A 12,196-nucleotide genomic window follows, 5' to 3' on the forward strand; every position below is an offset into this window, starting at 1 on the left:
TAAATTTGGTATTGCCACAATCATACTACAGAATAAAGAGAACATGTCATTTTCTTCTGCACCATGAATGCTGTAACAGAGGCTTTTTTTTTTGTTCACGCTGTTTAAAAATGTAAAGTTTTTCAGTACAATAAGGCCTCTTTCATACTAGAGACAGCGATATTGCCACAAGAAAATCACAGATGTCGCTGCATTTTGTTGCGGCGATATCACGATTTTGTGTCTTTTGCTGGGATTTTCGGGGGGCTTGAAATATAAGCCCTAGTCAGTTGTTTTAAAAAAACCACCTCCAGGAAGCGCTGGCTCTGATTGGTTCTCAAGCACTGCAGCTCAGCCAATCGCTGCAGCTCTCAATAAACCCATCGCAGCCATTGCATTCAATGACTGTGATTGGCTGAGTCGTGGCATTTGAGAACCAATCACAGCCATTCAATTGATTGGCTGAGCGGTGACGCTTGAGAACCAATTTCTGCAGCGCTCGATGAGCCAATCAGAGCCTGCTCTTCCAGTAAGCGCTGATGAAGACTAGAAACAAGTGTAGGAGCTGTGGAGGAGAAGTACGGTGGAACGGACAGCACCTGTTAGGTGATGTATTGTTTTAATGCAGCTAGGGTTTTTATTTAGCGCTCAGATAGTAGGACTTCCCACTGTAAAGGTTGCACTGCACGAAAACTGCATTTTCATACAATTCAACAGAAAGGAAGGCTTCATAGGGAAACATGGGCTACAAAAAAATCGCAAAGCACGGCTGTATAGAGCATGCGGCAACTTTGGGTTTTTTTTCTTGCAATGTAGCAGCCTACAAAACATCGCTAATGTGAATGTACCTATTGGAAAGCAAGGGCTTAAAATGGGTCCATTCACATCCACGTGATTTGTAGCTCTGTCTAATCGCAAGAAAATTGTGTTTTTTGTCGTGTGAAAGTGGCCTAAATGGTACCATCAAAAACAAAACTCATCCCACAAAAAAGAAGCTTTTATAAGGTTATGTCATTGGGGGAAAAAAAAAAAAATAAAGCTATGGCTCTTGGAAAGCGGGAGTGAGACAAATGAATAAACTAAATAATAATCTGATCTTGACAGGTTTAGCTTCTGTATGTGTTTTAGGAAACTGGACAACTCATTTAAGCAAATAGTAGGATAAAGTAATACTATTCAGTAATATCACCTGTTTACTTGCAGGAGAGATTGAGAAGCTTTATGCAGCAGTTCCACAAATCCGCAACATCTTCTATGTAATGGGGAAAATAGGAGAGGGTAAGTGTAACTATGTGAAGTAGATGGTGTGTTTTAGGACTATGTTCACATCTGTACCAGAGGCTCCATTGCAGATGTCATTCTTGTATGGAAGAATAGTGATTGTGTTTCCCATCAAATCCATTGAGACAGATAATGACACTGTAACTTGGACAGAAATTATGCAGATATGACCAGAACCTAAAGAGTGTTTTCATCAGTAGCTTGTTTTTGCAGTAACGCGCATCTCTATAAAAATTTTCAACTGTGAATTCAGCAAAGTTCCTAGCCTGAATGGGAGTTTTATCCACTGATTAGCTCTGTTCTATACTGAGACTTTTGTTGAAGATCTCACATGAATCTGTTTTTTTGATTTTTTTTTTTTCATTGTAGCATGGTCACTTTGACACTACACTAAAACCTGTCACTTGACCTTGCTGTCAAATCTATACAAAGGGCTGAAAAGCAGTTTGTTTAACTTGGAATTTATTCATTTAAATCGTTACTCACTGTGGGATTAGGAGTCTGATGGATGCTTCTACATCGTGATTGACAGGTATCATTGTGGCATGCTCATACAGGGAAGTTGGTTAATCGTTGAGCGACTCTTTACATGGAACGATTATTGTTCAGTTAGTCATTAGATTGCGCAAAGCTGTATGATCGTTTAATGTAAACATGGCCAATGATTGCACGACGAATGATAATTTGTTCACCTAACGTTTGTGGTTCAGTTTATGCAGACATAAAAACCTGCCAATAACTGTCCCATGTAAACAAAAAGTTGTTCATGTATGATGGACTGTCTGCTTACTCTGAATGTAGGCGGGTGGCTGGAAGAGATCCCCTGAGCGCACTACCACCATTCAGGAAGCGATCGTTGAGATGACTGTCGGGCACTTAAAAGGACACAGTCATCACCTTTGCGCTGTATAAACCAAGTTAAGGGCTCCAAGTTGAGGCAATTGGAAGTCTGAGGAAATATATTTCATACTCTGTGGGTGCCCTGTTCCAGAGCGATTACCTTGCAAAGTTTGTGTGTGGTGACAGCTTGACTCTTTCTGCGTACCTGTCTCCAATTAATGTCTGAGAGGTGTGCATGCAGAAAGTCAAGCTGCTGCATGGTGACACAATGCTTGAATGGGGTGCAGTAAGGTTGGGACATCGACACAAAAATATCGATAGTCTTTTTATGGACATCCATAAGCTATTTGCTACAGAAAGTAGTTGTATGCCTCTGTTCTGACCATTTTTCACGCTTTGTGCAGTATTATCGTACAGCAAATAAACTGATTAAAATGCTATAGTTTAACGATGTCCAAACAACTTACAATTATACAAGTGTTAATACAACATACAAATTACAGTTTTGGGTAAATGAATGACAATATGCGTTTTCGTCCATAGGTACATTTAGTTGTGTTTACTTGGCTGTTGCAAGACTAATGTCCGGAGAAGATAGAAAATTTGCTTTAAAACATTTGATACCTACAAGTCACCCAACTCGAGTAGCAGCAGAACTACAATGCCTGACTCTGGCTGGGTAAGTATTTTAGTATAGCACAGTGGCTTTAAGAGGTTGTCGCAAGATCAACACTTATAACGTATCCACAGGGAGATAACCAAGCATTGGGCTATTTCTGTTAGTGTCTTTAAATAAAGCCCCATTTAGAGATAACGATTATCGCTCAAAAGATGTCTTTTTTGAGCGATAATCGTTGTCATTTACAGCGCAAAATGATCGCCTAAGATGAGTGATCACCTTGTGCTGCGAGCGGAGGATGCAGAAGACAAGCGGGATGTCTGCGCTTGTCTTCTGCATCTAGCTGTTCCCCGCTCCGAGTGCTCGGCTGTTATACAGCTGAGCGCTCGGAGCAGAGGATGCAGAAGACAGTCAGGGTGTCCCCGCTTGTCTCTTGCATCCAGCTGTTTTCTGCACGGAGCGCCCGGCTGTTATACAGCCGAGTGCTCCGTGCGTGGTATAGAGAATGATGCTGGACAGCTCTGTTCTTCATATCCAGCCTGTTATCAGGGAGTGGGATACAGCTGAAACAATAGTATCAGCTGTATCCTGCTGTGAATCCCTGATAAGGCTCATCGTTGTCTTTCAGCATGCTGAAAGACAACAATAAGCGACGGCTTAACGAAAACTGTATGTCAGTGCAGTTAGACACGATTATCGCTTAAATGGCTTTTGAGCAAATTTTCAGCGATAATCGTTGTCTAAATGGGCATTTAATCGTACATTCTCAGCTATTTCTTCATTTAAATGGAGACATGGACCTCTAGCAATTGGACACTCATCTGTCCTGTGGCTCGGCGTTAAGTGTTTATTTTGTGACCACTCCTTTTTAACGCATTTCTGCTGCAAGTGAAAATGCTCTGTATAAGTCACACAAGTTTTTAAAGCACAGAAAAGAAGAAAATTATTTGTTTTAAGTAACAAAATATAAAGCTGATGACATTCCCTGTTTGCATGCAAAAGCAAAATTGGCACTCCATAGTGCATAATGACTCGACATGGTAGCAACCAGAGCAAAGGTATTTTGTTTTCATGTAGACTGTAATTTGGCATTCCAAGATGAGCAAGTATTCTTATGCCCTATCTACACGTCCAAGAATAACACGTGAATTCTGTGCAGTTGGCGAGACATACAGAACTTGCGCGTTGTAGTGACTCATTATTTTCAATGGGTTAATGTTGACTTTTTTTCTGTTCGTGCAAATACGACTTGCTACGATTTTTATATCTCGCACTTGGGGGGGGCGGGGGTGAACGATCATTCAACCCTACTGTTTATCTCTGTCAGCAGCACATCCTCATTTAAATGGGCGATTAGATTCCAAGAAGAATGGTTTTTGGCACTGCATAAAAGATGCAATCACCCGCCAAATAAGTTAGATGATTGGTGAAACCTTCACTCAGGCAGATGTAAAAGGCCCTTTATGCACTTTCTACAGAAGCTCTCGGAGTGAAAGACTACAGACCAACTTCATTATGACTAAAGTTTGTCTGTTTGCCTCTAAATATTCCTTTCATCTACTATATCTAATCCTTTTTCTTTTAATTGGTATACTGGTTACTTGTGGAGCTTCTTATTTATATTTTAACTTTTTGTCTTTTCTTTAGGGGTGAAGACAATGTTATGGGAGTAAAATACTGCTTTAGAAAAAATGATCATGTGGTTATTGTTATGCCTTATTTGGAGCATGAATGTTTTGTGGTAAGATTACATTTGTCCATGCATCGTTTTAAATTATCACAACTTTTCAGACAACTTAGCATTGTGTGATAGCCACCGTGAAACCTAGCAAAACTCTTAACTTTCCTAAGGCCTCATATCCACAGGCACGCACTGTTTCCCAGTGCAGAATCCCACAGCGGATTCCACCCATGCTCACAGACATGAGCCCAAAAAAAATAGGATTATACCTACCCGATAATCGGGCTTCCAGGAGTCTCCACGACAGCACCACCTGAGATCGCCTCCTCCTGATAGGACAGGAACACACCGAGAGGTTAAAATCACCCCCCCCCCCCCCCCCCCCCCCCCCGTCCTTTCTTCCTCAGTGTATTATAATGAAACTGCTGGGGTAGGAGCTAACTTAAACTTTTTACCTATCTGGTATTTTTTCTCTTTTTTTCTTTATTATATACATATATACACATATTATTTTTAGGGAGGGAATGTACGGGTGCTGTTCGGCCCATGAGGTCGCTATTGCCCTCGTGGAATGGGCTTTAAGAGCCGAGGGGGCCTCCTTCCCCGAAGCCTTATATGACTCGCTAATGGCCAGGCGGATCCACCTGGCTATAGAGCTTTTAGCTGCTTTCTTTCCCTTGTTAGGGCCTGAGAATTGGACAAACAGGTTGTCGTCCTGCCTCCATGGGCTTGTAGCCTCGATGTACGTCAGGACCGCTCTTCTGACGTCTAAGCAATTTAGGGCTCGCTCTTGTCTTTTGGGTGATTATAGAACGAGGGGGATTACGATGTTCTGGGCCCTATGGAATGGGGATACCACTTTAGGTAAGAAGGTCGGGTCTGCTTTAAAGACTAATTTGTTGTCTGTAATCTTGAGGAGCGGGTGGCGTATGGATAGGGCTTGTAGCTCGCTGACCCGTCTGGCTGAGGAAATTGCCACTAGGAAGATAGTTTTCACTGTGAGCATTTTTGAGAGCCCCTCAATTGGTTCGAAGGGTTCCCCTGTCATGGCCCTCAAGACTAAATTAAGATTCCAGTCGGGGCATATCTTGGTGGACCTGGGTCGTAGCCTATCTGCCGCTGTTAGGAATCTACTGATCCACCTGTCCCCGGCTAACTTAGTGTCAAATAGGGTGCTAAGGGCTGCCGTTTGGACTCTTGGGGTGCTTGGGGCGAGGCCCATATCCAGGCCGTCCTGTAGAAAGTCCAGGATCAAAGGGACGTCCGCACTGTTGCTCGAGGAGCCTCTCTCCTGTTTCCAAGAGGTAAACCTCTTCCAGATTTTCTGGTATATGCGGTTGGTAGTATCTTTCCTGCTTGCCATTAGCGTTCTGACTACCCTGTCCGAGAATCCCCTGCCCCTTAGTATGGATTCTTCAGTAACCAAGTTGTTAAATGGAGTCTGCTTATGTCGAGGTAGTTCAGGGGTCCCTGCGTTAGGAGATTCTCTTGAGCCGGAAGGGTGACTGGCTCCTGGATGCTCAGGTTCCTTAGGAGGCTGAACCAGCTCCTTCTTGGCCAAAAGGGAGCCACCAGGATCAGGGTGCACGGTTGTGACCTGAAGTGCTGCAGTACCCTTGGGATTAGTGGGATCAGGGGAAATGCGTACACCAGTTCTCCTCCCCAGTCCTGGCTCAGGGCGTCCACCGCTGTCGGTCGGTCCTCCCGCCTGAGGGAGAAGAAGTTCTTCACCTTGGCGTTTTGTTTTGACGCGAATAGGTCCAGTTGTGGGAGACCCCATTTGTCCGTCACCATCCGGAATGCCTCCTGGGATAAAGACCATTCCCCTGGATCTAAACGCCCCCGGCTGAGGAAGTCTGCTCTTTGATTCAGAGATCCCTTCAAGTGTACTGCCGACAGTGAGATGATGCGGCCCTCTGCCCAGCGAAATATTCTTTGTGTGATACTTTGTAAAGCTGGCGACCTCGTGCCCCCCCTGGTGTCGGATATGGGCCACTGCCGTGGTATTGTCCGATAGTACTCGTATGTGTTGGTTTTTTACCGTGTCCCCCAGGTGCTGTAGGGCCTTCCAGATCGCTTGTAGCTCCCTGTAGTTCGAGGATTGGTGCTTCGTCTCCAGTGGCCATGGGCCCTGTAGGAGCTGGTCTCCGACGTGCGCCCCCCACCCCCAGGAGCTTGCGTCTGTCGTGACCTGCACCGCCGGGTTCAGTATCCAGTGGACTCCTTTTCCTAGGTTTCTCAGGGACGTCCACCATCGCAAGGATATTTTTACCGAGTTCCTGATTTGCATTTTGCTTTCTAGCGAGGATTGCCTGCCGTCCCATACTGAGAGGACTGCTGCTTGCAGAGGTCTGGTATGTGCCTGCGCCCATGCTACCACCGGGATGCATGACGTTAGACTTCCCAGGAGGAACATAGCCTCCCGGATTGTGCATGACCGTCTCCGCATGAAGGATTCCACCATGTATCGGATTTTCTGCCCCTTTGACTCGGGGAGGAAGGAGCATTGGGCCTCTGAGTCGAGTGTTATGCCTAAAAACACCTTCTCCGTGCTGTGGTTTAGGCTGGACTTCTCCCAATTTATTATCCAACCTAGGAACTGTAATAGGTTGAGCACTGTTGCCAAGTTTTCTGCTAGGCGTTCCCTGGACTCGGCTATAATTAGTATGTCGTCCAGGTAGGAGACTATCGGAATCGACCTCTGCCTTAGGTATGCTGCAACTTCCGCCATGATTTTCGTGAAGATGCGGGGTGCTGAGGAGATTCCAAAGGGCAGGCATCTGAATTGGAGATGTCTTGTCTTCTTGCCCATCTCCAGCGCGAACCTTAGGTACTTCCTTGAGTCCCTGTGGATAGGTACATGAAAATAGGCGTCTTTCAGGTCGATCGATGCCATGTAGGCACCCTTGGGGATCAACCTTACTGCTGATGTGATGGATTTCATCCTGAACTTTCGATACTTGACGAAGACGTTCAGGGGTTTTAGATTTATTATCATGCGTGAACCTCCACCGGGTTTTTTTTATTAGGAAGAGACTGGAGTAATGCCCCCAGGTCTCCTCTTCCTGTGGCACGAGGGACACTGCTCTTAGACATTGTAGGTCCTGTACCGCCTGCTGGAGTGGGTGCAGTTGTTGTACTGGACCTCGCGTGGTAATGTATCTTCTCCTGGGGAGGGATACCAGTTCGATTCGGTATCCCTGCTGCAGGATCTCCGGGATCCACGGGCTCCTGCAAATCGAGGCCCACCGATCCGCGAAGCTCTGCAGCCTCGCCCCCACTGGGATGGCGTCAGGGCTTCTGCTTGGCTGGCTCCCCCTGGTGTGGGTTGAAGAGGAAGTTCCTCCCTCTGTCTCCCTTGGGGTAACTCCAGCGGCCAGTCTTGCCTTTGCCTCTATATGGTTCCGGTTGTTGTGCTGGGGCCCGGAAGAAGGTCCTCCCTTTACGCTGTTTTTCTTCCGGGAATCCCTTCTTCTTGTCTGACGCTTTTTCTAGGATTTTATCCAGATCCGGTCCAAAGAGGAACTGGCCGTGAAAGGGGAGTGAGCACAGTTTATTCTTTGATGTTAGGTCACCCGACCATGACTTCAGCCACAGGACTTTTCTGGCCGAGTTGGTTAGGGCCTTTGCTTTTGCCGAAAGCTTCACCGACTCCGCTGCTGCGTCTGCCAGGAAGTTGGTGGCCATTTTTAGCATAAGGAGGGAATCTATAATTTATTCCCTCGGTGTTTTGCTAGAGATATGCAGCTCCAGTTGCTCTAGCCACACTCCCAGGGTTCTGGAGACACACGTGGCTGCCACCCCTGGCCTGAGCGTACTGGCAGCTGCCTCCCAGGATCTTCTTAATAGGCCCTCCGCCTTCCGATCCATTGGGTCTCTAAGCTGTGTGGCGTCTTCAAAGGGCAATGTTGTCCTCCTAGCCACCTTAGCCACTGGGACGTCCACCTTGGGTACTTCCTCCCAATTCGCACATACCCCCTCCTCAAACAGGTAGCGCCTCTTAACCCCCTTAGAAGAGAAGGATCCCGTGTCGGGTTTCTTCCACTCCTTGAGTATTAATTTGGCTATGTTGCTGTGGACCGGAAATGTATGCTTCCTCCTCTCTCCTAACCCCCCAAAGACCTCGTCCTGCATTGAACGGGGTTCCCTGGGTTCTTCCATTTTTAGTGTGGCTCTAACAGATTTGATCAGTTCCGTTAGGTCTTCTTTATGGAAGAGGTATTTTTGGTATTTCTCTTCCTCTGAGGACTCCTCGAGCACCAGCTCTTCAGGTTCAGATCCCGAACTCTCCTCAGAGTCTGAGTGCTCCTCTGGGCTATGCGCCTTCCTTCGGCGTTTTGCCCCCGATGCCCCCTTGGGTGGCTTTTTAGGAGTAGTCAGTGCTGACCGCACTTCCTCTCGGACGAGCTTCCTGACGTCCTCGAGGAATCCCCCCGATTCCTCCTTGACCAGCTTGGCTATGCATGTTTTGCATAATGGCTTCACATGCGAAGCCGGTAGTCTTGCGCCGCATTCTGCGCACTTTTTAGCTTTGGCTCTGGGAGGGGCATCTTTTATCCCCCTGGCAGATAAACAAAATTTTGCGTGTAAGGATGCAACATTTATTAGTAACATATACGAATATGCATGCCTTGTTTTGCCCCACTGGCTACTTACGGTTGCTGCCGCGGTTGAACATTCCGCGACCTCTGGTGCTGGAGCACTCATTGCTTTGTCACTGGTGCTGCAGACACTCCTGGGGCAGTAAGCCAATACTCACTGAATGGCTTCTTCGCTCAGTGCCATCTTCTCTCAGGTTCCTTTTTAAATCCTCCTTTTTTTTTTTTTTATTTTTTTTTTAATTTGGTGCCTTTAATTTTAAGCCCTGCCCCCTCTGAGCGCCGGCCGTGCCCTGCGCGGTGACGTCATCGCGCTCGTCACATCCCCCCCCCCCCCCCCCACTGCTCGTTAAGGGGAAGCCGGAAGCGCCGCGCACGTTCCTAAGCCGGCGCAGAGGAGAGCTGGAGCCCCGCATTGAACTCCCCCATGGGCCGCCGCGGGAGGAACCTGGCCCGGGGGGAACCACCCCATGTGGTGTCCCGGGAGCCTCTCTGCAAGAAGTGAGGACAGGCTGGACCACTGCCCTCCGATCTGCCGGTACGTTCTTCGGGCTGGCGTCTCCACCAGCCCCTCTCGGGGACAGGAAAACACTGAGGAGGGGGGGGGAGGGATTTTAACCTCTCGGTGTGTTCCTGTCCTATCAGGAGGAGGCGATCTCAGGTGGTGCTGTCGTGGAGACGTCCTGGGAAATACATTTACTCACCCATCCGGAAGTGGCGTGGGTCTCCTTCGTTGCGGCCGGATCTTCTTTCTTCTGCATAATGGATGCGCTCGGGACCCCAGTCGCGCTCATGCACAATGTTTTTTTTTTTTTTAATGTCCTGCTTTTTCACGGTACAGACGCAGTGTTTTCCGTTGACTTCCCTGTGGCAAAACCGCAGAAAGTAAAGCATGCTGCAACTTTTTTTTTTTCTTATTACTTGATCCCGCTTGTGCAAACCGCACACACCGGGATAAAATGACATCCGCAGGTATTTAATTACTTGCGGATACACAATGCATGTCTATGAGAATACTGAACTGCGGATCATCTGTGCGGATTCCACAATTCCATTTTGCCAATGGACATGAGGCCTAAGGCCTGTTGCAACAGTGATATTGGCGTTACAGAATCGCTGCGATATCGCAGCTTTGTACACGATTTTGTAGCGTCAGTGATGCTTTTTCTTCTGAGAAAAAACTGCTGCCCACAATTAAATTGTGCATTTTTTTCCACGAGAAAGTTAATGGGACTTTCAATGTTAAAATCGCGTTGCACAAAAATCACTAGTTTGTGCTGTGCGATAAACAAGAAGGCTACAACACATCGCAAATCGTGGCAGTATTCTAGCAACATAGTATCAGACAAAAAAAAAACTGAAGAAACCCATAGGAAAGCATGGGCGTGATTTTGTAGCCTGTGTGAAAGCAGCCTTAAATGTTGTTTTTATGTTGAAAAATGCCACTTGGGGTCCATTCACACCTTGTGGATTTTGGTGCAGATCTGCAGCAGATTTCACACCTTCAATTTGAATTCAATTGAAATGGTGACATCTGCTGCACCACAATATTTGATAAAATATGCAGTAAATCGGCACTTAGCCGCGGTTTGGAGCTAATGCTGGCGGCCCCATTGAAAGCAATAGTCTGCCGGCAACCCCTGCAGTGATTTTCAGGAAAGGGCTTTAAATATCAGCCCTTCCCTGAAAATCATCCCTAGTTGGTGTAAGAAAAAAATAAATAATAAAAATACTCACCTTTCCTGCGCTGTCGGGGCTCAGCACGTCTTCTCTGCTCTGTTCCCAGCTGAGCGCTCAGCCAGTCGGATACAGCCCTTTCAGCAGGCAGGGATTTTAAATCTCTGCCTCCTGAAAGAACTTCATTACGCTGCTGGCAGAGTGGTGGAGAGTTGAGTATATCTTTTTATTAATTTTTACACAAGCTAGAAATGATTTTCAGGGAAGGGCTTATATTTAAAGCCCTTCCCTGAAAATCGCACTGGGGTGCCGGCATCCTATTGCTTTCAATGGGTCCGCCGGCAGCAGCGGCGGCCTCACTGAAAGCAATGGCAGAACATCGCGATACTCTGGCACAGCTGTGGCAGGGGATTCTTTATTACCCGCGGGGAGTCCGCTTGTCAGTGTGTTCAGTGACAAGGGGACTCCCTACGGGGAAAACTGATGCGCACCATGGGCCTATGGTGCACGCATGTCCTATTTTTATTTTATTTTTTTTGCAGGTACGTGCGTTTGCACGCCTGTAAAACACGGACATGTGAACACATAGACGCTAGTTTTGTGCGGACGTATGTATGCACATAAACACTCGTCTGAATGAGGCCTAAGTGACATTCTGTACAACAGGCTAAAAGGGGCTTTTTTTGTGTAGCAGTCAACTACATGTATGCAGGCCTCCATGTGTATATAACCCCTTCCCATGTTATCTCCTGTAGATGGTATGCCTGGAAAAAGTGGTCTCTGTGATTGCTATATTTTCTCATTCTTTACTTTGCCTGTGTCACCTAGTAATTTGGGTCTTATTGTAATTATTTTACCCTCAGTTGTCAACTGGCAATTCCACCCCATACCAGACTCCATAACAGAGGTGCACACCTTTTTCTGATCTAAGTGCCATGCCACATTGCGATACTGAACCACTTCCAAGGGCCGCAAGGGTATTTCCATCTGAGACATTTATGGTATATCCTAGGTATATGCCATAATAAATCGAAGTAAGCTCCACTTCCAGACTCCTATCTATTGGGAGAATGGGGGTTGCTCTCCTCCAATCAGCACTCCAAAGAGGAAGAGATGATGCATTAGGCTCTCTCCATTGTAGATGATGGATGTGAAGGTAACGGCCTGGTATTTCATAAGTCCTACAAATTACAATGGAGTGCTGCATGGAAATACAATGCCCCTAACTCATATACTAATTTTTGGAGTGTGGAACAGGTCAAAAGACTTGATTCTCCTAATTATAGGGAACCCAGATATGGCTTCACAGTGCACCCTTAGTACTTGTCCTAATACAGTGATATCTTGGATTAAGAGTGCCTCAGCTGGCAAGCTTTTTGACTTGAGGACAGGCTCTCTCCTGAATTTTTGCTCTGATTTAAGAGCAAAACTTGGGTAAGAGCCTTGCTCTCAATGGGGCTGCCACTGCTGCTGGTGGCCCTATTGAAAGCAATGGCCTGCCGGCAACCCCTGCAGTGATTT

At 46.6% G+C, this 12,196-nt stretch overlaps 1 protein-coding gene across 1 annotated transcript in view; it reads left to right on the top strand.

The window, feature by feature from the left end:
- CDC7 (cell division cycle 7) overlaps positions 1 to 12,196 on the top strand; it is a 46,208-nt gene that overhangs the window by 5,851 nt on the left and 28,161 nt on the right. The window contains exons 2-4 of the mRNA XM_066597342.1: positions 1,183 to 1,257; positions 2,644 to 2,779; positions 4,367 to 4,460. Of these exons, the coding sequence (XP_066453439.1) occupies positions 1,183 to 1,257; positions 2,644 to 2,779; positions 4,367 to 4,460 (305 nt within the window). The remainder of the gene's footprint in view (positions 1 to 1,182; positions 1,258 to 2,643; positions 2,780 to 4,366; positions 4,461 to 12,196) is intronic.

This window comes from Eleutherodactylus coqui, chromosome 3 (assembly GCF_035609145.1).
Source record: "Eleutherodactylus coqui strain aEleCoq1 chromosome 3, aEleCoq1.hap1, whole genome shotgun sequence".
Taxonomy (NCBI): domain Eukaryota; kingdom Metazoa; phylum Chordata; class Amphibia; order Anura; family Eleutherodactylidae; genus Eleutherodactylus; species Eleutherodactylus coqui.